The 25,348-nt window shown below is 55.9% G+C and overlaps 1 protein-coding gene across 4 annotated transcripts in view; it reads right to left on the bottom strand.

Annotated features, from left to right (window-relative positions):
• FRMD5 (FERM domain containing 5) overlaps window positions 1–25,348 on the bottom strand; it is a 77,960-nt gene that overhangs the window by 16,844 nt on the left and 35,768 nt on the right. For all 4 annotated transcript variants that reach the window (XM_068143627.1, XM_068143625.1, XM_068143626.1 and 1 more), the window contains exons 2-4: window positions 4,944–5,048; window positions 3,430–3,472; window positions 2,769–2,847 (exon numbers count right to left, since the gene is read on the bottom strand). In XM_068143627.1, the coding sequence (XP_067999728.1) occupies window positions 2,769–2,847; window positions 3,430–3,472; window positions 4,944–5,048 (227 nt within the window). The remainder of the gene's footprint in view (window positions 1–2,768; window positions 2,848–3,429; window positions 3,473–4,943; window positions 5,049–25,348) is intronic.

Raw genomic sequence — 25,348 nt, forward strand, 5'->3', positions numbered from 1 at the left:
GCAAGGAGGAAACTCATAGACAAGGTGATGCTGGTCCCCTCTGCCCACCACCCCTTGAAGCCATAGTGATGCTCACCTTGCTTTGGCCAGCAGTGCCTGAACACAATTGGAAGGTTTCAGCTCATCTCCAGGTCTCCTGGGACTGAAGTGTCCAAGGATAATACTCTGAAGGGGATCTCATGGGCCTGATCCTGCCAGTCACTGCTGTACTTCCCAGCCCTGCATCCCTGCCCAGCTGCTCAGATTCTCCACAATGGGATTTTCTCCTTCCTCAACCTCCTGTATCCCTCCAGGTCCCCATGGACACATCCATCTCCCTCCTCTGGGCTCACCAACCACCAACATAACATCATTTAGAGCACAGCTGCCTCTTGTGCTCACCCAGCTCTGCACCAAAGCCCAGCAACAAAGGATGGGAAAGGACATCCTGGGATAAACTGAGGCCTAAGTCAGAGTTTGGGCTCAGTCACATGCTGAGGAGTTTGGGAAAACCTTCTGATGGCAAGAGGTGAGACACAGGGTGATGGAGGTGGTGGATTGCTCAGAGATGGGTTTGAAGACCCAGCCCCACACTCTGCAGTCCCTCAGTCTTGCTCTGTTCCTCAAATCCATCTGGGTGGTGGCATAAACAGCTAATTCCCACAGCTACAACAAGATAAAGTGAGATCCAGGTATTGTAATGTGGGAACTGGAGAGGAACCACCCCCTGAGCAGATGAGGGGTTGACCTGCTGGTAAGCAGCTCTGCAGAGAAGGACCTGGGAGTGCTGATGGACGAGGAGCGATGGGCACAAACTGGAACCCAGCAGGTTTCATTTGAACAGGAGGGGAAAATTCTGTGGTGGGAGGCTGCTGGAGCCCTGCAGCAGGCTGCCCAGAGAGAGTGTGGAGTCTTCTCTGGATTGCTTCCAAACCCAACCTGTCCATTGTGATCCTGGGCAAGCTGCTGTGGCTGCCCCTGCATGAGCAGGGGGATTGGACTGGATGACCTCCAGAGGTCCCTTCCAACCCCACCACGCTTCATTAATGCAAGGCTGAAGCAAGAAGCTGAGCTCAGGTACATCCCAGATGCCAGCCTGGACCTTCTCTCTTGTTTGCTGCCTGCAGAAATGGGCTGAAAATCCCCTGAATTAAGCCTGGCCTATATTTAGCTCCATCAGTGAGCTACCTAATCCTTGATGTTCTCAGCAAGGACCCCAGCTATTCATCGGCTATCTGGAACGGCAGCCAGAGCAGCGCTCCCAGAGCAGATGGAGCAAGAGCAGCCCAGCTGCTGGCAGGAGATTTGGGGCTGCTGTCATCTCTCAGGGGATGACAAGGGCAACTTGCCACTGTTTGAGGGTATTTGGGGCCAAGATGTGATGGGTCTTGCAGTTTGCAGCCTCACCAGTGCCCAGCACAGAGGGGTGATCACTGCCCTGGTCCTGCTGGACACACCATTGCTGATCCAGGCCAGGTTACTGGTGGCCTTCTTGGCCACCTGGGCTGCAGGGAAAAATGCTGAGACCCTCAGGCAAGGCTCCAGCCCAGCTGCCCCAGGCAGAGACCCAACCCTTCCCCACCCCACACAGGTGGAGGGTTCTGGGCTGGTGTGTCCCAGAGCAGTGGCTTGTTTGCCAAGGCTGCTGCCGACTCTCCATGAGTGCTCTTCAGGTCCTGCCTTCTGGCAGGAGGATGTGAAGAGCCCCTCAAGACAGAAACTCAAGAGAAGTGCTGTCAACTTTCTGGACCTCAGTTTATCACCTGTTTCTCCCAGAGCATTCAGGGCCCTTACACAAAGGGATGTGTATCATTACTTCCAGGCAACATCAAAGGAGCTGGAGAGCCTCAAACCCTTCCCAGCAGACTGAGACACCTGATCTAGTGTGAGGTGTCCCTGCCCATGGCAGGGGGGTTGGAACTGGATGATCCTTGAGGTCCCTTCCAACCCTAACAAGTGTATGATTCTATGATTCTGCTGACACCCTGAGCTGAGGCTGTGCTTGGGCCATGGCACTACCAGCTGGGTCACAAGTGGTAAGAGCATTAGCAGAAGATGGACTCTAGGAGGACAATTGCTGCTCCTGCTTGAATCCCACTTTCCTGAGCTGACCAGGATCACAGGCTCCAGCCAGGGGGGAGTGGCTTTCATAGAATCATAGAATCAAGAAGGTTGGAAAAGACCTCAAGGATCATCAAGTCCAACCTGTCACCCAACACCTCATGACTACTAAACCATGGAACCAAGTGCCACGTCCAATCCCCTCTTGAACACCTCCAGGGATGGTGACTCCACCACCTCCCTGGGCAGCACATTCCAATGGCTAACAACTCTCTCTGGGAAGAATTTTCACCTCAAGCCTAAACTTCCCCTGGCACAGCTTGAGACTGTGTCCTCTTGTTCTGGTGCTGGTTGCCTGGGAGAAGAGACCAACTCCCTCCTGGCTACAACCTCCCTTCAGGGAGTTGCAGAAAGCAATGAGGTCTCCCCTGAGCCTCCTCTTCTCCAGGCTAAGCAACCCCAGCTCCCTCAGCCTCTCCTCACAGGGCTGTGCTCCAGACCCCTCCCCAGCCTCATTGCCCTTCTCTGGACACGTTCAAGAGTCTCAATGTCCTTCCTAAACTGAGGAGCCCCAAATTGGACACTCAAGGTGTGGCCTAACCAGTGCTGAGTACAGGGGCAGAATGACTTCCCTGCTCCTGCTGGCCACACTCTTTCTGATGCAGACCAGGAAGCCATTGGCCTTCTTGGCCAGCTGGGCACACTGCTGGCTCATGTTCAGGCCTTACCTGGTGATCTCCTCCTTCAGCGCCGCAGGGTCGGTGGGGTAGAACTTCACACGGAAGCACATGGTGAAGGGAGGCTGGGCTGAGGAGAGAGCAGTGAGACCATGGTCACCAAACAGCAGGAGCTGTCCTCTCATCCTCCCAAAGAGCCCTGCTCAATGAGATGCTCAGGTACTGCTGGTGGGGATCTCACCTGCCCTCCCCATCAGCCCCCAGCACACCCAGCTGCCTTTGGTCAGGAGGCAGCAGCTGGGCATGGCACTGCTCCCCTCTGGTGCCCATGGTGGGAGCAGATGTTCCTGGTAAAGTCATGGGGCAGCACCCATGGGCACAGCCTGCTGGCCACAGAACCTGCTCCCCAGAGCTGGCACATCCCCTTTGCTCATCCCCATCAGTTCTGTCCTGCTCTCCAGCAGGATCAGTGCCCTGCAGCCAAGTGCTGGGGGCAGGGGGGGCATGGGCAGCTGTGACTGCGGTGGGACTGGTGGAGGATGATCCCACCTCTGATACCCAGAACAGCTTCATGGCTGATCAAAAAGGCTCCTTCTGGAAGATGTGCTGGGCACTGACCCCCGAGGGGCAGGACTGGAGAGAAGGGAAACACCTCCAGGAGGAAAGGAGCTCACACTGCCTGCTCAGGGCACCTGCTCGCAGCAACGCTCACCTCTCATCTGCTTCACCACTGACTTGGTGAACTCCAGCCAGTGCTGAAAGGGAGAAGAAGAGGAGGATTAAAGCAGCTCAGCAACAAAGGCTTTGAATTAACATTGGGGGTTTGGGGGATAATGGTGATTGCAACAGATGGATTGGAAAGTGCTTTGTCAGGGAATCATCTGGGTGGGCTCATGGAGCCCTACCATGAACCCAGCACTGTCAGCTCACCACTAAACCATGTCCCTCAGCACCACACCTCCACAGCTTTGAAGTCCTTTCAGGGCTGGGGACTCCACCACTGTCATGAGCACCCTGGGCCAGACCTTGACAACCCCTTCCATGAAAACATTGTTCCTCATGTCCAACCTAAACCTCCCCTGGGGCTGTTTCCTCTTGTCCTGTCACTTCTTCCTTGGGAGAAGAGACCAATCCCCACCTGGCTCCAAGCTCCTTTCAGGCAGTTGCAGAGAGCCAGAAGATCTCCCTTCAACCTCCTTTTCTCCAGGCTGAACAACCCCAGGCTGCTCCTCACAGGATTTGTACTCTGGATACAAGTCTTGTAGTGGAAACCCAGCTGAGTGAGGCTGTGGCACAGGGTGCCCACCCACAGGGCTTTGTGGCTGTGCCACCTTCCTCCTGGACCTGCTGGAGCTGCCCAGGACTCAGTGGAACTCTGCAGGGAGCCGTGCTGGGAGCTTCACAGCCGGGTCAGGCCAGGTCCTGCTGCAGGGCTCTCAGCTCCTGCTCTCTGATGTCTTGTTTCACTCTTGTTGCCCGAGGCAACACGCCCAAGTGTTTGGGCTCTTGGCACGGAGCTGTCTCGTGGCTTCACCTCGGTGTTAGAACACAACTTTGAGCCAGAAATAGTCCTGCAAGCCCACTGCCAGGAGACCTCCTGCTTCACCCTCCCCAGAGCATCATCAAGTCCTCACTCTGCAGACCCAGTGTGAGCTCCGGCAGGACCTGTGTGGGTTCCCCTGGCTCACACATCCCAGCTGATGGACACCGAGGGTGCTGCTGCTGCTTTTGGAGCCTGGAGGCACCCTGGTCCCACCTCCCCAGGGCTGCAGCACCAGGCACAGCCCTGGCTCTGGTGGAAGGGGTGGGCAGTCTCCTCAGGGGGACTCTAGAAGATGCCCTTCCCATGGAATTGTTTGGGTTGGCAAAGCCCTCTAAGGACATTGAGCCCAGCAACACCATGGCCACTAAACCATGGCCCCAAGTGCCACAGCCACATCTTCCTTGAACACCTCCAGGGCTGGTGACTCCACCACCTGCCTGGGCAGCCTGTGCCAGTGCCTGACCATGGGCAGAGCAATGACCCACCCAGAGCAGCCACAACCCCCTGCCCAGCAGCAGGAGAGAGGAGAGCTTCAGGGGAAAGGACTCTCACCCCCAACCGGGATGGATTTTATGGAGCTGTTCAGCTCACATGCTGGTTGTCAGCTACAGGAAGAGGGCCAGGTGTGATGCCACCAAGCTGCAGGAAAGCCCAGCAGCAGCCTGGGCAGGAAGGGCTCTCACCCTTTGCTTGTCGGGGTCCACAAAGCGAATGCCAAAGTAGTCCTTCTCCAGCAGGTTCAGGTGGTGGCAGAGAAGGTCAAACAGGTACTGGCCCTTGGCATCTCTCTGCAAGGCAAAGAAACTCCGTGACAAAGTGGCAGGAGGGGGCTGGTGGAGCAGAGGCCCAAGGAGATGAAGGCTCTGAAACTTGTCAAGGGACACCAAGGATGGGGCAAACCCCACCAGCCTCCTCGGGGAGCCACCAGCTCAGAGCCCATCACATCTCTGCAGACTAACCACAGCCCCTCCAGCGGCCTTGGGCTCATGTCCTTGGGGGCTGCACACAGATGTGAGGGAAAACTGGCTGCAGAAGAGCCACCTTGGAGATGGTGAGATGACTCTGAGCTGAGGGAGATGCTGTGAGTGACACCACTGCCCGTGGTCATTACAGCAGCAGTAGGTGCCCCTGAGAGCCAGCGCTCCATGGCAGCCATGGCCATCACTGCTGGCTCCTTGCTTTGTCCTGAGGGAACAAACCATGCTCATGGGGCTGCAGCCCAGCATCAGCTCTGGCCTAGGATCAGTCCCAGGACCAGCCCCAGAACCAGAACCATCCCAGGACCAGTATCACAAGCAGCCCTAGCTCAGGACCAGGACCAACTCCAGCCCAGAACCAGCCCCAGGACCCTCCCAGCACCTGAGAGGATGGATGGTGCTGGTGGTGTAGGTCAGTGGTGGTGGTTGCAGCCCCACAGCCCCAGTCACCATCCAGTGACCCATCAGTGAAGCCACTGCAGTGCTGTGAGCTCTCTCCCAGTCCTGCCTATGGAACTGCCCCAGCCAGGCACAGGCACAGCCAAGGGAGACGCTGGAGGAAGCTGCAGAGCCCAAGCCCCTCCAGCTAAAGGAGAAGCACAGAGGGGACAATTCACCACTCTCAGCCTCCTGTTTCTCCAGGCTCTTCTCCTTTTCCCAGCCCCAAATCAGCACCAATGTCCACATTCTGCTCTGCAACCTGAGCAGAGAAACAGCAACAAAGCACAAATAGGCTACTCCCAGTCCACCAGAATCATCTCCCCAGTCCACCAGAGTCATCTCCTCAGTCCACCAGAGTCCCCTTTCCCAGTCCAGCAGGGTCACCTCCCCCAGTCCACCAGAGTCCCCTTTCCCAGCCCAGCAGGGTCACCTCCCAGCTCAGCTGAGAGGGAAAGTATGAAAATGCAAACAGCATTTGAGGAGAAAGCTCTTGCTTTGATCTCTCCAACTCAAATTAACCAGACTCTAAACTCCTCATTAGCCCCACGTCTGCCAGGACATTATCTGAGCTGTCTTCACAAATCATGACTTGAAAGAGCTGCCACTGCAGAATAGCAGCTTCAATGTTCTGGCTTTTCATCTCTGGGTGTTCTTAAGAAGGATGAACTCTGTCTGTCTGAAGGCTTGGGAGCTTTGGGGGTGCAGCAGTCTGATACAGAGTCCATCAGCAGCATCACCGCTGTGAATGCAACCGTGCAGTGGAGCAGGACAGCAAGGAGTGCTTGAGAAGGGTCAAAGGAGGTCCTCCTCTTCCTCTATTCTGCCCTAACAAGACCACATCTGGAGTCATGAGTCCAATTCTGGGCTCTGTGGTTCAAGAGAGACAGGGAACTGCTGGGGAGAGTCCAGCAGAAGCTACAAAGATGCTGAAGGGCTTGGAGCATCTCTGTGAGGAGGAAAGGCTGAGAGCCCTGGGGCTGTTGAGCCTGGAGAAGAGCAGCCTGAGAGGGGGTCTGATCAATGCTCATCAAGAGAGAAAGGGTGGGGGGCAAGAGGCTGGGGCCAGACTCTTCTCAGTTGTGCCCAGTGAGAGGGCAAGGGGCAGTGAGCACAACCTGGAGCCCAGGAGGTTCCATCTGAAAAGGAGGAGAAACTTCTTTGGTGTGAGGATGCTGGAGCCCTGGAGCAGGCTGCCCAGAGAGGTTGTGAAGTCTCCTCCTCTGGAGAGCTTCCAAACCCCCCTGGCCATTGTGATCCTGAGCAAGCTGCTGTGCCCTGCTTGAGCAGGGTGGGTGGGCTGGATGGTCCCTTCCAAACTCACCATGCTGGGATTCTCTTCATGGTGGAGGCTGCTTCGTGGCGGTGCCAGGAGGCAGCATGGCCCTGCCAATGCCATGCCACTGCCCCCAGTGCAGAGCTGTGGAGCACAACTGGGACTGGTGATGTCCCCCAGAGGGGAACAGAAGGGCAGCACTGTGTCATTGGCCCTTCTGGGGCTGTCCAGTGGGAGGCAGACCCATCCCACGGCTCGGTGCCAAGGACTGTAAGGTCTGCTGCTCAACAGAGCTCAACAGCCTTGCCTTGGGATCCATCTAGCCCTAAACCTGCAGCAGAGCAGGAGGGATGCTGCACCATGGCTCCCACCCCTGAGCAGCAGCAGCAGCAGCTGTGAAGTGCCATGGAATCACAGACCTGTTTGGGGTGGAAAAGACCTCCAAGCTCATTGAGTCCAACCTTCAACCTAACACCACTATGGCCACTGAACCATGTCTCAAAGTGCCATGGGCCACAGGTTTCTCGAGCCCCTCCAGGGATGGTGACTCCAGCACCTCCCTGGGCAGCCCAGAAACTGGAAGGTGCAGCCCTGGGTGCAGAAAGTCCTGCAGGACACTGCCAGGAGAAGCAGGGGCGGTGTGGGGGCCATCAGTGCCTCCAGCACCATCAAACAGAAGAATCCCAGATGAGGGGTTTTTTAAACTTTAAGAAGATTAAACTAACCTTGAGTTCTTAGCTTTCCTAAGCTCCTCAGCCAAAATTAGGGTCATCCACAGCTAAAAAAGAGAGAGAGAGATTTAAAAATAGCAGCTCCTCTCCAAATGCACCACGTGCCTCTCTGCAAGCAGGAGTGCTCCCTGTCCCACCAGCACAGCAGCTCTCCAGCAGCACCTCCACCATCCCACAGCTCCAGAGCCATGAACTAGCACCAAAGGATGGCTCTGCACGGCAGGGTGAGACCCAGGTCTCTCCTCACTTCTCACCTGTGGAGATTGGTAGCATGGGGTTTTAACCTCATTTAACATAGAGTGATAGAGTCCCAGCATGGTGGGGGTTGGAAGGGACCTCTGGAGATGATCCACTCCAACCCCCCCTGCTCAAGCAGGGGCACCCACAGCATCTTGCCCAGGATCACAATGGCCAAGGGGGTTTGGAAGCTCTCCAGGGAAGGAGACTCCACCACCTCTCTGGCAGCCTGCTCCAGGACTCTGAACCCTAGCACCAAAGAAGTTTCTACTTCAGTTTCCTTACCATGGGCCACGGTTTTGTTTCACCACAGCTGCTTCACCAGGCACCATGTGGCACCAAGCCCAAGCCATATCCAGGTGTAAGCTTCCCCCTTCAGCCCCAGCACCGCTGCCACCCAAAGCTGCCCTCTCCATTACCTACACCAGAACTACAAGGCCAGTTTCCATGATGAGGCTAAGCCCAAGCAGCCCTCTCACACCAGCCTGGCCCCTTCCCACAGCCTGCCAGGTCCTGCTGATGGTCCTGTGCATGGGGACAGCAGGATGTGGCTGCTGGAACCCCCATCAGCCAACTTTCACCCTGGTCCTTGCAAGGGGAAGGGGAGGGGGTGGGTACCATGTGCTCCTTACACCCAGGGGTCTCGTTGGGTGGCACATCTCAGCAATCCCCCAACAGACAGATTGCTCCTGTCCCCTTCACTCTGCTCATGCTAAAGAACGCTGAGATAAGAAGCAGTTTTGGCAGCAGCACACCAGGTGGCATCACACGACACAGGGCTCCTCGCAAAGGGCCTGCCCCCGTGGAAGCCTGGAGGAGAAGCCAGTCCTGGGGAGGAGATGGTGGTGATGAGGAGCCCAGCAAGCATGAGGGGCTGTGGAGAGTGGCTTGTGCCTCCAAACACTCTGTTCACCCCATGGCCAAAGTTCTGCAAGGTAGATGAGCATGAGCTGTGGTGATGGGGAGATGCTGGAAGTGTCCTCACTCCAGAGGAAAGGAAGAAACAAGGGATTGCTCCTTGTTGAAGCGTGCAGGCTACACATCCTGCATGGTGGGGAAGCTCCAGGGAAGCGATTCTCACAGTTACACACTGCAGGAGGGGCCTGGGGGAGCTGGGGACTTTCTACCTCCTGCCAGGGGAAGAAGGAAACCATGTCAGCAGCAGAAGCTGTGAGCATCCTGCATCCCCTCAAGCAGGAGGAGGGGAAGGTTGGGTGCCCAGAGGCTCAGACGAGTTCAAAGCTGCTCGGCGTGGGTTGGGAGATGCTGGGGAGGGGCAGTGACAGATCTGCTGCATCTCAGCTCCACCAGCCACCCCAGAGAGACATCCCAGATCCCACCCAGCTGCAGAATGGCAGATTCCCTCTCCCCTCCTGTGCAATGGCTTTGTGCTTCCTTCCACACACGCTGGTGGTGACCTCTCCTCAGAGAGCACTGCAGGTCTGGTGGCACCAAGCCACATCTCCAGGGGCTCAGGGCAGGGTGGGCTTCCATGGGGAGTTCAGAGAAGGGCAACAAACCTGCTGAAGGGACTGGTGAGGAGCAGCTGAGAGTCCTGGGGTTGTTGAGTCTGGAGAAAAGAAGCTTGGAGCCAGGTGGGGGTTGGTCTCTCTTCCCAGAGAACAAGGGACAGGACAAGTGGAAACAGCCTCAAGTTACCCCAGGGAAGATTTAGGTCAGACATGAGGCACAATTTCTTCATGGAAAGGGTTTTCAAGGTCTGGCCTAGGGTAGTGATGGAGTCCACCATCCATGGAGCTGTAGTACTGAGAGGGACATGCTTTGGTGGTGAGCTGGCAGTGCTGGGGTAGCAGTTGGGCTCCACGACCTCCACAAGCTCTTCAATCTGAACCATTCTGTGACCTATGCCTCAGGCAGCCTGTGTGACTGGGTTTGGATCTGCTCCACAGATGAAGCCAACAGCACTGGTGAGGAGCAGGAACAGGTCAGAAGAGGAGCACCAGGGCCAAGCTCCCCCAGCAGCCAGCTCTGGTTTGGCCATGCCAATAGAGCCACCCACACCATGGATCTCCTGCCAGGACATGGCTGGGACCCCGGTGAGAAGCAGCACCCTGATGCTGTGGGATAAGGAAGCCAAACCATCCCCAAGTCTGCAGAAGCACTCACCCTGAGCAGCCCCAGCCCCCACCATCCCCACCCCAGGATTAGCAGCACCCCAGCCCCGTCACAGCTCCAGCAGTTGGCACATCCAGAGCCGAGGCCTTTCCCTGGAGCTGCTCCGGGGATTAAGCTCAGGATTTGCAGGAGGAGAAGCAGCAGCTGGAGGCAGCTGCTGGCTTTGGAGATCTGTGGGGCTGTCCACCCCTCCTGCCCCCCCCAGCTCCACAGGAGATTACTTTTTTAAGAGGAAACCATCAGAAAAGGGCTATTTTACAAAGTGAAGTTTAAGCTAAAGTCTCTTTGGCAGCAACATCTGAGCTGGGCGAGATCAAAGCCCCAGCAGCTCTGCTGCCAACAGGAGGAGATCTTGGCTGCCAATTTGACTGCCATTCCCTGCCTTTGATGCCTCATTCCCAAAATCCAGCATTGTGCTCGGGATTCAGCATCCCTCCAGCAAAGTTAATGTTGGGCTGGGCAAAGCCCCTGCTGACTAACTGGGAGCTCTGAGCCCTCGGAGCGAGCTGAGGTCTCCTCTGAGCTGTGGGATGAGGAGGGAATGAGCAAAATTACCTCTGGAAAGGGTCATCTCCAGCCAAGCAGCTCAGGAAGTGGTGGCCTCGCCTGGAGCAGAACGTGCAATGGGCTCCAAGTGACCTCTCTCTCCCTGCAGACTCCCAAGGAGGGGCTTCAGGGGAGCAGGAGTGGCTCAGCAATGTCCCAGAGGGTTCCCCAGCAACGTCAGCTGGATGTCCCCAGTGAGGTGGGAGGGCAGGGCATTGTGGAAGGTGCTGAGACCTTTCTCCTCCAGCTCCTGCAGCCCTGCCCTGACACCCTGCTCTCTCTCCCTGTCCCCTGCTCCACTATAATTCTAACAATGGAAGCATTCTATTATTATTACTATTACTATTATTATTACTACTACTATATCATCATCATTATCATCATCATTATAATGATTACCTGTTTTGCTGCTATTGCTCCAGCTGATGGCACTTGCTCCCTGTAAGAAGGGCACCAAGTGCCCCCCAAGAACAACCACTGACCCTGCCACAGCAACCCTGCCCATGATGCCTGCAACTCAACACCTAGAGAAGCTGACCAGCACCAAGTTGGTGAAGAGAAGGAGAGACTTCTTTGGTGTGAGGGTGCTGGAGCCCTGGAGCAGGCTTCCCAGAGAAGCTGTGGAGTTTCCTCTGGAGAGCTTCCAACCCCACCTGGCCATTGTGCTGCTGGGCAGGCTGCTGTGGGTGCCCTGCTTTGGCAGGGGGGTTGGACTGGGTGGTCTCCAGAGGTCCTTCCAATTCCCACCAGGCTGGGATTCTGTGACTCATGTGGAAACTCACCAGCTGTTCCCTGGCAGCCTTATTTCTGCTCACCAGAGGTTTAGTCCCTGGAGTCACAACCTTTTCCACGCCAAGCCTCCAGCAAAACCAGGTGGAGCTGGAGCTCCTGTGGCCACGGCAGAGCCTGGTGGCACTGCAGCTATACTCATCTCTGAGGGCTTCAGAGCATCACAGTGTCAGAAGGGCAGTGGAAAAAGTGCACATGAATGTTTGGGGATGAGGAAGAAAGGTTCTGCTCTGCAGAGCCTGAGGAGCTGACATTTTGGGTTGTGAAGAATCTGCTGGCCTGGTTCAGTTAAGGCAGGGAAGAGTTTTCCATGTTCCTCCTGAACAGCCATGGGGTCACCTACGGCCTCAGTGTCACTTTGACTCGAGGGCTGGACTAGGGGATCCTGAAGGTCTCTTCCAGCCAAAGGTATCCTGTGATTCTATGACTTAGTGACTGCTTTCATCAGCAGAAATATCTCCTCCACCCTCCTGCCAGCAGCCAGCACATGGCAACAAGTCTCCACCTGCTCTGGGGTGACAAGCTCCTGGCTGGCTCAGCTCAGAGCCCTCAAGCAGATCAGAAAGCATCTTTCAGCCCTGAGCACAGCCCTGCAGCAATCCATACATTAAGTCCCAGTGACTGATGACAACATCACCTTCCAGTCTGCCACTTACTGCTGCCCTGTAGCTTTGAGGCATTAAGTTTCAGCTTTCTAAGCCTGGGATTTTGAGGGAACCTCTCTCCATCACCCTAATTGCTTTTGCCAATGACTCAAACTCACTCTTCATCCATCCCAGCTCAGGGAGGCTCCACGTGTTCCACTTGCACTCCTGCCATCAGCACACCAGAGATCCTTGGTTGGACTCTTTCTAGGATGTATATGTAGAGGCTGATAAACACATTCATACTGATAACCTGGGGATGAAGGTGGCTTTATAAGCCCCACTTGCTGCTCCCACAAGCAGGAGGCCCTTCTCCTGCAGGCCTACAGAACTCCAGCTGCTTCAGCAACAGCTTCACCTGCAGAGGCTGCACGACCCAGAAGCAGCAGAGCTGCCTGGCTCTGCTTCTGCTGCACTTGCAGATGCAAGTCAGGAACAGCCAAATCCTCAGGGACCATCTGCAGGTTCCTCTGATCTGCAGAGCAGCATGAGATGCCCCAAGCTTGGTGCCAGGTGATGCTGTACCTGCACAGGTTATGCATTTGCACTGGAGCTGTGCTGGCTGCAGAGGAGCTCTGGTGCCAGTGCAAACTGGTCACCACTCCTTGCTGCAGAGCAGCTCTGGTGCCACTGCAAACTGGTCACCACTCCTTGCTGCAGAGCACCTCTGGTGCCACTGCAAACTGGTCACCACTCCTTGCTGCAGAGCAGCTCTGGTGCCACTGCAAACTGGTCACCCATCCTTGCTGCAGAGCAGCTCTGGTGCCACTGCAAACTGGTCACCACTCCTTGCTGCAGAGCACCTCTGGTGCCACTGCAAACTGGTCACCCATCCTTGCTGCAGAGCAGCTCTGGTGCCACTGCAAACTGGTCACCACTCCTTGCTGCAGAGCAGCTCTGGTGCCAGTGCAAACTGGTCACCACTCCTTGGTGCAGAGCAGCTCTGGTGCCACTGCAAACTGGTCACCACTCCTTGCTGCAGAGCACCTCTGGTGCCACTGCAAACTGGTCACCACTCCTTGCTGCAGAGCAGCTCTGGTGCCAGTGCAAACTGGTCACCACTCCTTGCTGCAGAGCAGCTCTGGTGCCACTGCAAACTGGTCACCCATCCTTGCTGCAGAGCAGCTCTGGTGCCACTGCAAACTGGTCACCCATCCTTGGTGCAGAGCAGCTCTGGTGCCAGTGCAAACTGGTCACCACTCCTTGCTGCAGAGCAGCTCTGGTGCCACTGCAAACTGGTCACCCATCCTTGGTGCAGAGCAGCTCTGGTGCCACTGCAAACTGGTCACCCATCCTTGGTGCAGAGCAGCTCTGGTGCCAGTGCAAACTGGTCACCACTCCTTGCTGCAGAGCAGCTCTGGTGCCACTGCAAACTGGTCACCCATCCTTGGTGCAGAGCAGCTCTGGTGCCACTGCAAACTGGTCACCCATCCTTGCTGCAGAGCAGCTCTGGTGCCAGTGCAAACTGGTCACCCATCCTTGCTGCAGAGCAGCTCTGGTGCCAGTGCAAACTGGTCACCACTCCTTGCTGCAGAGCAGCTCTGGTGCCAGTGCAAACTGGTCACCCATCCTTGCTGCAGAGCAGCTCTGAACTCCTTGAACCAAGCCATGTATTCCCATGAGATCCCAGAACTGTCAGCCCTGGCTCAGCATCCTCTGACAACATGTGGACATGGCACTTCAGGACATGGTTTGCTGACCATGGTGGTCTTTGGGTGGAGGTTGGACTTGATGATCTTTAAGGTCTCTTCCAACTGAAACAATTCTAAGATCCTATGACTTCAGCAAAGATGGCTCAGCCCCTGTGAAACCAAGGAGGTACTGGCAGGAGAAAGGACAATGATCATGGAACCCCTGCTAACCAGGATGGGCTGACAGCCTTCCCTGTGCACCCCTCAGATCCCCAAAGAGGCACAGAGGTGCTGTCACCCCCCCAACTCACACCCCACCTCGGGACATCAGGCACAAGGCAGCCCCAGGTGCTCTGCCCCACGAAGGGACAGGGATTGGCAACATCCTGCAGGGAATGTCCTCTCCCAGACCCCGTGGGAAGGAGCTGTGCTCCTTGTGCTCAGTGCTGCTGCACACCCAGCCTGTGGAAAATAATCAAACCACAGAAATCCAAATCCATGTGTGCTGCTCAGAGCCAGAGAGCAAGCACCTTGCCTTCTCCTGGCAGCATTCCTGATGAGCAGCAACCCAACGTGGCCAAAATCTCAGGGGAGAGGAGAAGGAAAAAACCTTAAATGGTTCATCAAAAATTTACTTCTCATGAAAGCAAAGGGAGGTGCTGGCAGAAACACAGGGCTGAGATCTGCAGCCACACCTGGAGAAGCCACAGCCCAGCTCAAACCTGTCTGCACCCTCCCCTCCTCAAGGAGCACCTCCACCAAGAGGTAGCCCCCAAACTGGCTCCCTGAAGCTGCAGCCCCTTGAGCACTCAACCTCCAAACCAGTCACCCCAAACATCCCTGCAGCTGCAGCCCCCAGCCAGTCACCCCAAACATCCCTGCAGCTGCAGCCCCCAGCCAGTCACCCCAGGATCCCTGCAGCTGCAGCCCCCAGCCAGTCACCCCAAACATCCCTGCAGCTGCAGCCCCCAGCCAGTCACCCCAAGGCTCCCTGCAGCTGCAGCCCCCAGCCAGTCACCCCAAGGCTCCCTGCAGCTGCAGCCCCCAGCCAGTCACCCCAAGGCTCCCTGCAGCTGCAGCCCCCAGCCAGTCACCCCAGGATCCCTGCAGCTGCAGCCCCCAGCCAGTCATCCCAGGATCCCTGCAGCTGCAGACCCCAGCCAGTCACCCCAGGATCCCTGCAGCTGCAGACCCCCAGCCAGTCACCCCAAACATCCCTGCAGCTGCAGCCCCCAGCCAGTCACCCCAAACATCCCTGCAGCTGCAGCCCCCAGCCAGTCACCCCAAACATCCCTGCAGCTGCAGCCCCCCAGCCAGTCACCCCAGGATCCCTGCAGCTGCAGACCCCAGCCAGTCACCCCAAACATCCCTGCAGCTGCAGCCCCCCAGCCAGTCACCCCAAACATCCCTGCAGCTGCAGCCCCCCAGCCAGTCACCCCAGGATCCCTGCAGCTGCAGCCCCCCAGCCAGTCACCCCAAACATCCCTGCAGCTGCAGCCCCCCAGCCAGTCACCCCAGGATCCCTGCAGCTGCAGCCCCCAGCCAGTCACCCCAAACATCCCTGCAGCTGCAGCCCCCCAGCCAGTCACCCCAGGATCCCTGCAGCTGCAGACCCCAGCCAGTCACCCCAAACATCCCTGCAGCTGCAGCCCCCCAGCCAGTCACCCCAAACATCCCTGCAGCTGCAGCCCCCCAGCCAGTCACCCCAGGATCCCTGCAGCTGCAGCCCCCAGCCAGTCACCCCAAACATCCCTGCAGCTGCAGCCCCCCAGCCAGTCACCCCAAACATCCCTGCAGCTGCAGCCCCCCAGCCAGTCACCCCAAACATCCCTGCAGCTGCAGCCCCCAAGCCAGTCACCCTAGGATCCCTGCAGCTGCAGCCCCCAGCCAGTCACCCCAAACATCCCTGCAGCTGCCAGGGAGCTGTAGAGAGCCAGGTCTCGTGGAGCAGTGATGGTGCAGGAGACAGCAGGCAGCAGCTCAGCCCTCACCAGTCTGGGCCCTCAAATCCCCCTCTGACCCCAGCCCAGCACTGCTGAGGAATCCAAAGGAGATGCCCTGCAGGACTCTTGCTGCCAGCAGGTCAGAGGCCAGGAGCTGCTGCTGCTGCTGACCATGGTCCAAGCGTCGATGAGTGGCCATGCCAGCTGTACCCAGTGTGTGCCAGCGCCACTCGCTCCAGTGCAGGGGCCAGGGACTGGAGCCCTGGGGCAGCTCTCAGCCTGCCCACAGATGAGGCTTTGGGCTGCACCAAGAACTTGAAAACACAAAATCCCCCAACCTAAAAAACCCCCAACCCAAACCCCACTTTGCTTCCCAGGCGACCCAGAGCTGACTTGCATGTCCCAAGCAGATGTTTCGCTCTTCACTGGGATTTTAGGCTGAAAGAGAAGCTGACCCAGAGCTGCAGAAAGGCTCTGAGATGGTTCTCCTGCCCATCACACCCAGACCCTGCCAGTCCCCTCCTTCCCCAGCCTGTTCTTTTCCCATTCACCATTTGGCTGGCTGATGGCCACATCCAGGGTCTCCAGAAGACTGCAGCTTCCAGGAGAGGGAAGAAAGGGAAACTGCTTGGGGTGGGTTTGTGTCTGCAGGCTGCCTGGCAGGAACGAGCAGCAGAAGAGATGTTTTGTCATCTCAGCCAGCCCTTGATTCTGCCCCTGGGTTTAACGGCTCAAAATACATATTCATTTAAATGCAAATCTCTGCCTTCACCTGGGACCCGACAAAAGCTTCTGCTGAAATGAATGTTGACCTTTCCCAGGCACCCTCCATCTCTCCCTGCTTTCCTCTCTAAATCAAAGCTTTTGATGATGACCTGGGCTTGCTGACCTTGCTGGGAAGAAAGCAGCTCTTCTCCTTGATGAACCACAGCCACTAATTGGCAACCCCTCTCCAGCTACCCCAGCCCAGAGCCAGGCAGCACCCTGGAGACCTGCACCAGGAGAAAGATGCTCTGAGATACCAGACAAAAGGCTCCCTGGAAAAAAGCATCTCCACTGCTCAGGAGAAAATGGCTTGAGCTGGCCCATGGCTGGTGCCACAGCACCGTGGTGCTGCCCTCAACTACCACAGGGTCTTGCCAGTTCTAGGGCACAAACCTCATGGAGGTGCCAAGTGTCAGCAAAGCAGGGACTGTTTAAAAGGGTTTGGAGTGATGGGATGAGAGGCAATGGTTCAAAACTGGAGCAGGAGAGGTTTAAGTTGAACATTAGGAGGAAGTTGTTCACAATCAGGTTGCCCTGAGGTCAGCAGGAGTCTGAGGCCAGCAGGATAGAGCACAAGGAATCATAGAATCAATAAGCTTGGAAAAGACCTCAAAGATCATCAAGTCCAACCTGTCACCCAACACCTCATGACTGAACCATGGCACCAAGTGCCACATCCAATCCCCTCTTGAACACCTCCAGGGATGGGGACTCCACCACCTCCCTGGGCAGCACATTCCAATGGCTAACAACTCTCTCTGAAGAACTTTCTCCTCACCTCAAGCCTAAACCTCCCCTGGCACAGCTTGAGACTGTGTCCTCTTGTTCTGGTGCTGGTTGCCTGGGAGAAGAGACCAACCCCCACCTGGCTACAACCTCCCTTCAGGTAGCTGTAGAGAGCAATAAGGTCTCCCCTGAGCCTCCTCTTCTCCAGGCTAAACAATCCCATTAGATTCCATGGAACAATTGATGCCAAGGCATCGTGGGCAGCACCTTGCTCCCACTGCTCTCCATAGGGATCCAATTCCCACTGGCCAGCAGTACCACCCCCCAACAACAACTCCCCACCTTGCTCCAGAGGCTGGAGAGAGAAGGAGCCCAGGCACACCAACCCTAAGGAGCTGCTAGCAAACCTCTTCAGGTTCACTTCCTTGCTTGCCAGATCAAAAAAGGCAGAAGAAAAGATTTTTAGCTCCACTCAAAGCAAAAGCATTTGACACAGCCCCGTGCCTGGAGATGAGAAGCAGCCAGATGGTTGATGAAGCCTCACAGAGCCCTTGTTGCTGTGTTTGCACAACAGAGAAGGCCCAGGAGGAGCCCCCAGGGAGCAAGTCCCCATAACCCTGTGCCAAACCCACCCACTGTGACAGCCACTGCAGCCAGGGAGGAGCCAAAGGCACTGCCAAGTGCCTAAGGGGTAAAGCAGCGGTGGACAACAAGCCCATGACATGGAGAGGTGGAAGCTGTGAGCACTGGCTCCTCTGAAGCTCCATGAAGCCCATGTCAAACCCTCCTTGCTGAGCCTCTCCCTGCACAGGGCAGGTGGAGGATGAGCAAAGGTCTGGTGAGGTCTGGACTCTGCTGGGGAAGTCAGGACTCTGGAAGGGTTCAGCTTCCCAGATGTCCATAAAACAAGGTCTCCAAGCCCCATGGCTGCTCACAGTCAAGCCCACTGAGAGCCTCCACAGAGCCTTCTGGGCTCTCAGCCCCATGGAGAAGTTGGCTGCAGCGTTGCCCATCACACCCCAAACCCTCAAACTCTCAGAGAGCTGCAGCATGAAATGACTTTGCCAAGGTCACAGACAGGCACAGCCTCTGAAATGGCAGGTCCCAGGGCAGGGAGAGAGCCATGGTGGCATGGGACCCACCAGCTGTGGCTCTGACATTTCCACACAACCTTTAGTTACTGAAATTCCATCAGCTCTCAGGATTCAGCTTCCTCTCTTCATGTTGTCCCTAGAAGCAAGATGCCAACCCCTGCCCCAGAAGCTCCATTCCACCATCCAGCACCCAGCTCCTCCTGGGGTGCATCACCCTCTCCATGGGCTGAGTGGTTTCTAGCAGCACATGGCTCATGTCCACTCCCTGCCTGTGGAGCAGGAGGCTCCAGCAAGCACTGTCTTCTCAGAGCATGGTGGGCAGGTGGCTGCCTATCAATTGAGATGCAAATAGGAAGTGCCACCTTTGCCAGCCAGCTGGCCGAGCTCATGGGCACTGAGATTCATATTTCAGATTGAAATCCAAAGTTCCTCCTCCACACAACCATTGGTGAAGGCCAGGAACAATCCCTGGGAGCACTCTGGGGAGAGAACCCAAGCTCTGGAGAACCCAGGCAGACACTGGACACGGTGTGGAGAGGGATGGAGTCATGGAACAGAATCCCAGACTGGTTTGAGTGGGGAGGGACCTTTCAAGCTCATCTAATCCAACCCTCTGCAGCCAGCAGGGACTGCTGCAACCAGAACAGGTTGCTCAGAGCGCCAAACAACCTGACCTGCAATGGGCACCAGGATGGAGCATCTCCCACCTCTCTGGGCAGCCTGGGCCAGGCTCTCACCACCCTCAGGGTGAAGCATTTCTTCCTTCTCTCCAGTCTGAATCTCCCTCTTTTAGTTCAAACCATCACCCCTTGTCCTGGCATGAGAGGCCCTGCTCAGAAGTCTGTCCCCAGCTTTCTGATTGCCCCTTGAAGTACTGAAAGACCACCAGAAGGCTCCTCACCCTGTACCTGCTGCCAGGCTGGTGTCCTGGAAATGAGATGTTTGGGATGGCTTTGGACATGTTGGAGGTGCAGGCAGAAGGATCAGTTCCCAGCTCTCACCTCTCCCCTCAGAGAAGGGACACCAAAAGGTGGAAGATGCCCTGAGCAGGCTGAGCTGAGCAACCACCTCATTACACTAATTGGGGCGAGGTCATCCCTCCTAATTACTGCGATGCTCCGTTGCCCGGTGAAAGACATGACAGCAGATGACACAGATGGCATCTGAGCCTTCACTGCAAGAGCTGGGGTCATTCTCCTGACATGAGCCACAGGGCTGTGGTGTGGAGCCTCTGTCCTGCCTCATGGCACCTATCTGAGCTGATTCTGGGGGAAATGAGTGAGGAATCAGCTCCTGGCTGGCACAAAAATGGGGGCAGCATGGACCTGGCACAGCTTAGCCCTGTGAGGAGAGGCTGAGGGAGCTGGGGTTGCTTAGCCTGGAGAAGAGGAGGCTCAGGGGAGACCTTCTTGCTCTCTACAACTCCCTGAAGGGTGGTTGTAGCCAGGAAGGGGTTGGTCTCTTCTCCCAGGCAACCAGCACCAGAACAAGAGGACACAGTCTCAAGCTGTGCCAGGGGAGGTTTAGGCTGGAGGTGAGGAGAAAGTTCTTCACAGAAAGAGAGAATGGCCACTGGAATGTGCTGCCCAGGGAGGTGGTGGAGTCACCATCCCTGGAGGTGTTCCAGAGGGGATTGGATGTGGCACTTGGTGCCATGGTTTAGTTGTCAGGAGGTGTTGGGTGACAGGTTGGACTTGATGATCTCTGAGGTCTTTTCCACCCTTATTGATTCTATGATTAATTTCTGCCTGCACCCCAAGCCCAGGGAGGCCACCACTGACCACCCCACACATCTCCCTTCAATGCAATTTTAAGACCACACTTAAAGGTGCCACCCAGAGCTGTGGCACAGGGATGCAGCTTGGGAGGGGGACCCCAGCTCCACCAGTCATCTGATAGTGATTTCCTGCCCAGGAGCATTTGGAGATGAGTTTCACAGTCCCACCAGCAGGCTGTGAGCTCACAGGGCTTCTTCCCCCAGCACTGAAATGCTGGGGCATGGGCAGGAGGTGCTAGGCAGGGTGCTGAGCAGGGTGTGCTCTGCAGAGCTGCTCCAGAGCTTTTGGGATATTCCTGATGTGGCAATTGCAGCCAAGTCCAGCCCCCTTTGAGCTTGGCCAGGTCATTCAACAGTCTCCAGTGAGACTCCAATGATGGCTCTGAAACATTAGCTCCTGGCAGCACTGAAAATCATGGACATTAAAAATTGCTCCCACCAAGGACCATTAGCCATTGGAATGAGGACCATCAGCCACTGGAATCATCTCCCATGGAAGTGGTGTAGTCCCCAACACTGGACACATTAAAGTTCCAGCTGGATAGGATGCTGGGTCAGCTCATCTCGATCTTGCTTGGGCCAAGGCAGGTTGGACTAGATGATCCTTGAGGTCCCTTCCAACCTAGATTCCATGATTCTACAAGAAACAGCCTGAGTTCTCTTGCCTGCAGCCACATGTTTTGTGTTCACATCAGTGTCCTGCTCGGCCATCCCTGCCAGGGCAACAACAGCAGCCTGAAATGCTGCTTGGAGAGACCTTCATCTGTGGAGATAAAAATAACTCACAGAAAGATGGCCCAGGGCTGTCCCATGGGCTCCAAAGCAGCTGAGTTCATACACAACCTGAATTCCAGGACAGATCTCCACTGACAGCTGCAGTTCCTGGGTCCCCTGGGGCACAGGGGACCTTGGGGATGGCTACCCTGAGCATCTCCATCACATGGGGACCTCAGCAGCCTGCTGCACACGCAGCTCTCCCTCTCTGGGTGTAGGACACGGGCTCATACCAAGTCCACAGGCCCTCACCAAGGACTCTGACCGTGTTCCATCATCATGCTCAACAGAGCATCATAACAGAGCCTCACCCCAGCCCCTCAGCATGGACCCTCAGCACAGAGCATCATAACAGAGCCTCACCCCAGCCCCTCAGCGTGGACCCTCAGCACAGAGCATCATAACAGAGCCTCACCCCAGCCCCTCAGCATGGACCCTCATCACAGACCCTCAGCACAGAGCATCACAACAGACCCTCACTGCAGCCCCTCAGTGTGGACCCTCAGCACAGAGCATCATAACAGAGCCTCACCCCAGCCCCTCAGCACAGACCCTCAGCACAGAGCATCATAACAGAGCCTCACCCCCACCCTTCAGTGTGGACCCTCACCCCAGCCCCTCAGCATGGACCCTCAGCACAGAGCATCATAACAGACCCTCATCACAGCCCCTCAGCACAGAGCATCATAAGAGAGCCTCACCCCAGCCCCTCAGTGTGGACCCTCAGCACAGAGCCTCACTTTGGTCCCCCACACTCAGGCACAGGGCATTTGCCCTTTGCAGCAGCAGCAGCTTTGGGGACCCAAATCCCACCCACAGCCTGGTGCCCTCAGCTAAAGCTCTGATTAGATGATGTCAGGCAGGGGATTACTCCTGTAGCTGCAGAAAGTCCTTGTTTGGAGCCCAGCTGGCCACATAAGCCTCTTGCAGCCCAAAGCAGCGCAGGAGAAGTGCTCCATTTCTGATGGGAGGGATGGAGCGAGGCTGCTGTGAGCTGAACCTCCAGACCCAGCACATGAGGGGACTCTGCTGGGGACAGCACCATGCCAAACATCCTTTGGGAAGCCCTCAGTGTGGGATGGGGATCAGCAATGGTGGAAGAGCAAGTGAAGCATGGGGACAGGCAGGGGAGGGGAGCACAGCTGGAGAGGGCTGTGCAAAGGGGTGGGGGCAAGGGGGGTTTATCTCATCAGGGAAAGCAGAATTAGGTCACCAGCCTGAGAAGTCCTGCCTGTGAGCACTGTCCACCCTCCCAGCACCACGATTAGAGAATCATCCAGGCTGGAAAAGACCTTTAAGATCATCAGGTCCAACATTAACCCAACACTACCGAGCCCCCTTCTAAACCATGTGCCTCAGCACCACATCTACAATGGAGTCCCAGCTTCTGCAGGAACAGTTCCCACCCCTCAGACCAAAGCCCAAGTGGAAAATCATCCTGGGGCAACATCTGAGCCCACCCCAGTAACCTAGAGAGGGGGATGCAGCATGGAAAGCTTGCAGAAAGCTTCAGCAACAGCTCCCAGATTCAGCTCCTAAGCCTGAATGGAAGCCATCACCAGACCTTTAGTTCAAAGACTCAGCTCCTGAGTCTGGCACACACTCAAGACATTTTCACAGACCACCTTCAGAAGAACCTCATTGTTCATTTTAAGCCATCTGGCTTGAGTCTGGCACCCACTCAGGACATTCTCACAGACCACCTTCAGAAGAACCCCATTGTTCATTTTAAGCATCACCAGATGCTGGCTACAAAGACTCAGCTCCTGAGCCTGGATGGAAACCATCAACAGACCCTGGCTGCAAATCTCAGCTCCTGAGTTTGCATGGAAACCATCACCAGATGCTGGCTGCAAAGGCTCAGCTCCTGAGTCTGGAATACTCCTCAGGACAACTGCACTGACCTACCTTCAGCAGAACCTCATTGTTCATTTCAAACCACCCCCAGGTGCTGGGTGCAGAGCTCCTCGTCCCTTCTGAAGCACTGGAAGAGGTGTCAGTAACATCAAGAGCTCCTTCCCAGCTTGGATTGCAGATGATTGCTGTTCCAAAGGCCCCTCAGCCCACCTCAGGCATATTTCCCTCCCTTAATTAGAGATGGCAGCAATAAACATGAAATATGGACAAAAAGGGATGCTAATAAATCCTGCCTGAGGGAGCCCAGAGCCACGCTGGAAATGCTTCCTTTTGCAGGCTGCATTGTTATGAAATTAAAACACCATAAAAGGGATATTAAAATAATCATCATTAATGAGGCCTGGCTTGGCTGGAGCCCCCAAGGCAGGAGGGAAACCACATTCCAGTGGCTTTCCCAGGAAAATCCCTCTGCCTCCAGCCCTGGAGCTGCTCCTGCATAGTGGGGGCTGGTTTGGGGCCCCACACTCCAAGGACGTCGAGGGACTGGAGCAGGGGAATGAAGCTGGTGAAGGGTCTGGAGAAAGGTCTGGTGAGGAGCAGCTGAAGGGCCTGGGGTTGTTTTAATCTGGAGAAAAGGAGGCTGAGAGGAGACCTTCTGGCTCTCTACAACTCCCTGAGAGGAGCTTGGAGCCAGGTGGGGATCATTTTCTTCCCCCTGGTATCAGGTGACAGACTAAGCAGAAATGGCTTCAAGCTGTGCCAGGGGAGGTTTAGGTTGGACTTGAGGGAAAATCTCATTATGAAAAGGGTTGTCAAGGGCTGGCCCAGGCTGCTCAAGTCAGTGGTGAAGTCTCCATCCCTGCAGGGGTTTCCTAGCTGTGTAGATGTGGTGCTGAGGGACATGGTTTGGTAGTGACCTGGCAGTGCTGGGGTAACAGTTTGACACAATGATCTTAAAGGTCTCTTCCAGCCCAAACGATTCCCTGATTCTCTGAAGAGATTCATGCCCCTGAAGATATCCTTTCTGACATCATGGGCAGCATCCATCTGTCCCTGTGCAGCTCCAGGGACAGGAAGACAAATGCCTCTGTTCTGCTTGGCTCTGCAGCTGGCGCTGCAGAGGAGCAGCAGCCTGCAGCACATCCTGGTCAGCCTGAGCATAGAATCACAGAATTGTTATGGTTGGAAGGGACCTCAAGGATCAGCCAGCTCCAACCCTCCTGCCATGGGCAGGGACACCTCACACTGCAGCAGGTTGTTCACAGCCACATCCAGCCTGGCCTTAAAACCCCCCAGGGATGAGGCTTCCACCACCTCCCTGGGCAGCCTGTGCCAGTCTCTCACCACCCTCATGGGGAAGAACTTCTTCCTAACATCCAACCTGATCTACCATTTCTATTTTGGTTCCATTCCCCCCAGCCTATCACTCCCTGACACCCTAACAGGTCCCTCCCCAGCTTTCCTGTAGCCCCCTTCAGATACTGAGAGATCACAATTAGGTCTCCTCAGAGCCTCCTCTTTTCCAGACTGAACATGCCCAACTCCCTCAGTCTGTCCTCACAGGAGAGGTGCTGCAGCTCTCTGCTCATCCTCTGGCCTTTCTGGTGCTCCATCCCCCTGGGCATGGCCATAGCAGGGGTTAAACTCAACATCCTGCTGCTGAGGAGGACGAGTACCAAAGCCACAACACACAAGGACAGCCCCAGCTCCATGCCATGCTCAGACCCACCTGACCTGAAGCCACCAGCTACCTACACCCTTCTCATTTCAGCTTTTGAAGGAAATCAGCCCCAAACGCCCCAAACCCTCACAAAATGGCTACTGTGCAGCAACAACAGCACCTGACCAAACCCTTTCAGATAAGTGGGATGAGACAGAGACCAAACCCTCCCTCCTTCCCCTGGGAAGTCCCTTCCACCATCCTGTCCACACCACCCTGACGGACCTGGTAGGATTCTGGGGTCTAACTGGGATTAAAAACACATTAAAAATGAGTGGATGTGGCACTGTGGGACGTGGTCTAGTGGTCACAGAGGTGTTGGGTAGAAGGCTGATGACCTTAGAGGTCTTTTCCACCCTTAGGATCCCATCATTCTACCCGGTTTCTCCCCCCACATCCCTCCACCTGGACCAAACATTTCAATTCCCAGGCTCCATGCTTTTTGGGTTGGGGATTTTTTGTGTTTGGGTTTGTTGTGGGTGTTGGTTTGAGGGGTTTTGGTTTGTTTGGGGGTTTGTTGTCGCTGGGGTGGGTGGTTGGTTGGGTTTTGTGGGGTTTGTTTTGCTGGCTGGGTTTGTTTGGTTGGTTGGGCTGGGGGTTTATTTGTTGCTGTTCCGTGCACTCAGCACTTCCGGAGCTGTCATCACAGCTCAGCTCCAACAGGTTCCAGCAGCCCAGCGGGAACCTTAAAATGCAAACGTGTCTTTCAGGTCAAGAAACCAAGAGCAGAATCCACGGAGATTTCCCCCTCTGGGTTTGCACTGGAGTCCCACACCCTCATCACCTCTCTCTCCTCATCCCCCACCTCTGAAGTCTGCAGAGATGTCCTCCCCTCCAGCCACGCAGCTGGCAGGTCGCTCTCCGGGCAGCTCCTGCCCAGCCCTCAGCACCACAGCACTTTGGGGCTAATTATGGCTATAAAAAGACAAAAGCTGTCAGAGAGGATTATTCAGCTTTTGTGATGCTGAAACGGAGCCGTTTGTGGTAGGAAACGCTGCCCTTCAGACTCCAGTTCATAGTAGCATAG

Source organism: Melanerpes formicivorus, unplaced genomic scaffold (assembly GCF_026170545.1).
Source record: "Melanerpes formicivorus ecotype bairdi unplaced genomic scaffold, bMelFor1.0.p_v2 SCAF_10, whole genome shotgun sequence".
Taxonomy (NCBI): Eukaryota; Metazoa; Chordata; class Aves; order Piciformes; family Picidae; genus Melanerpes; species Melanerpes formicivorus.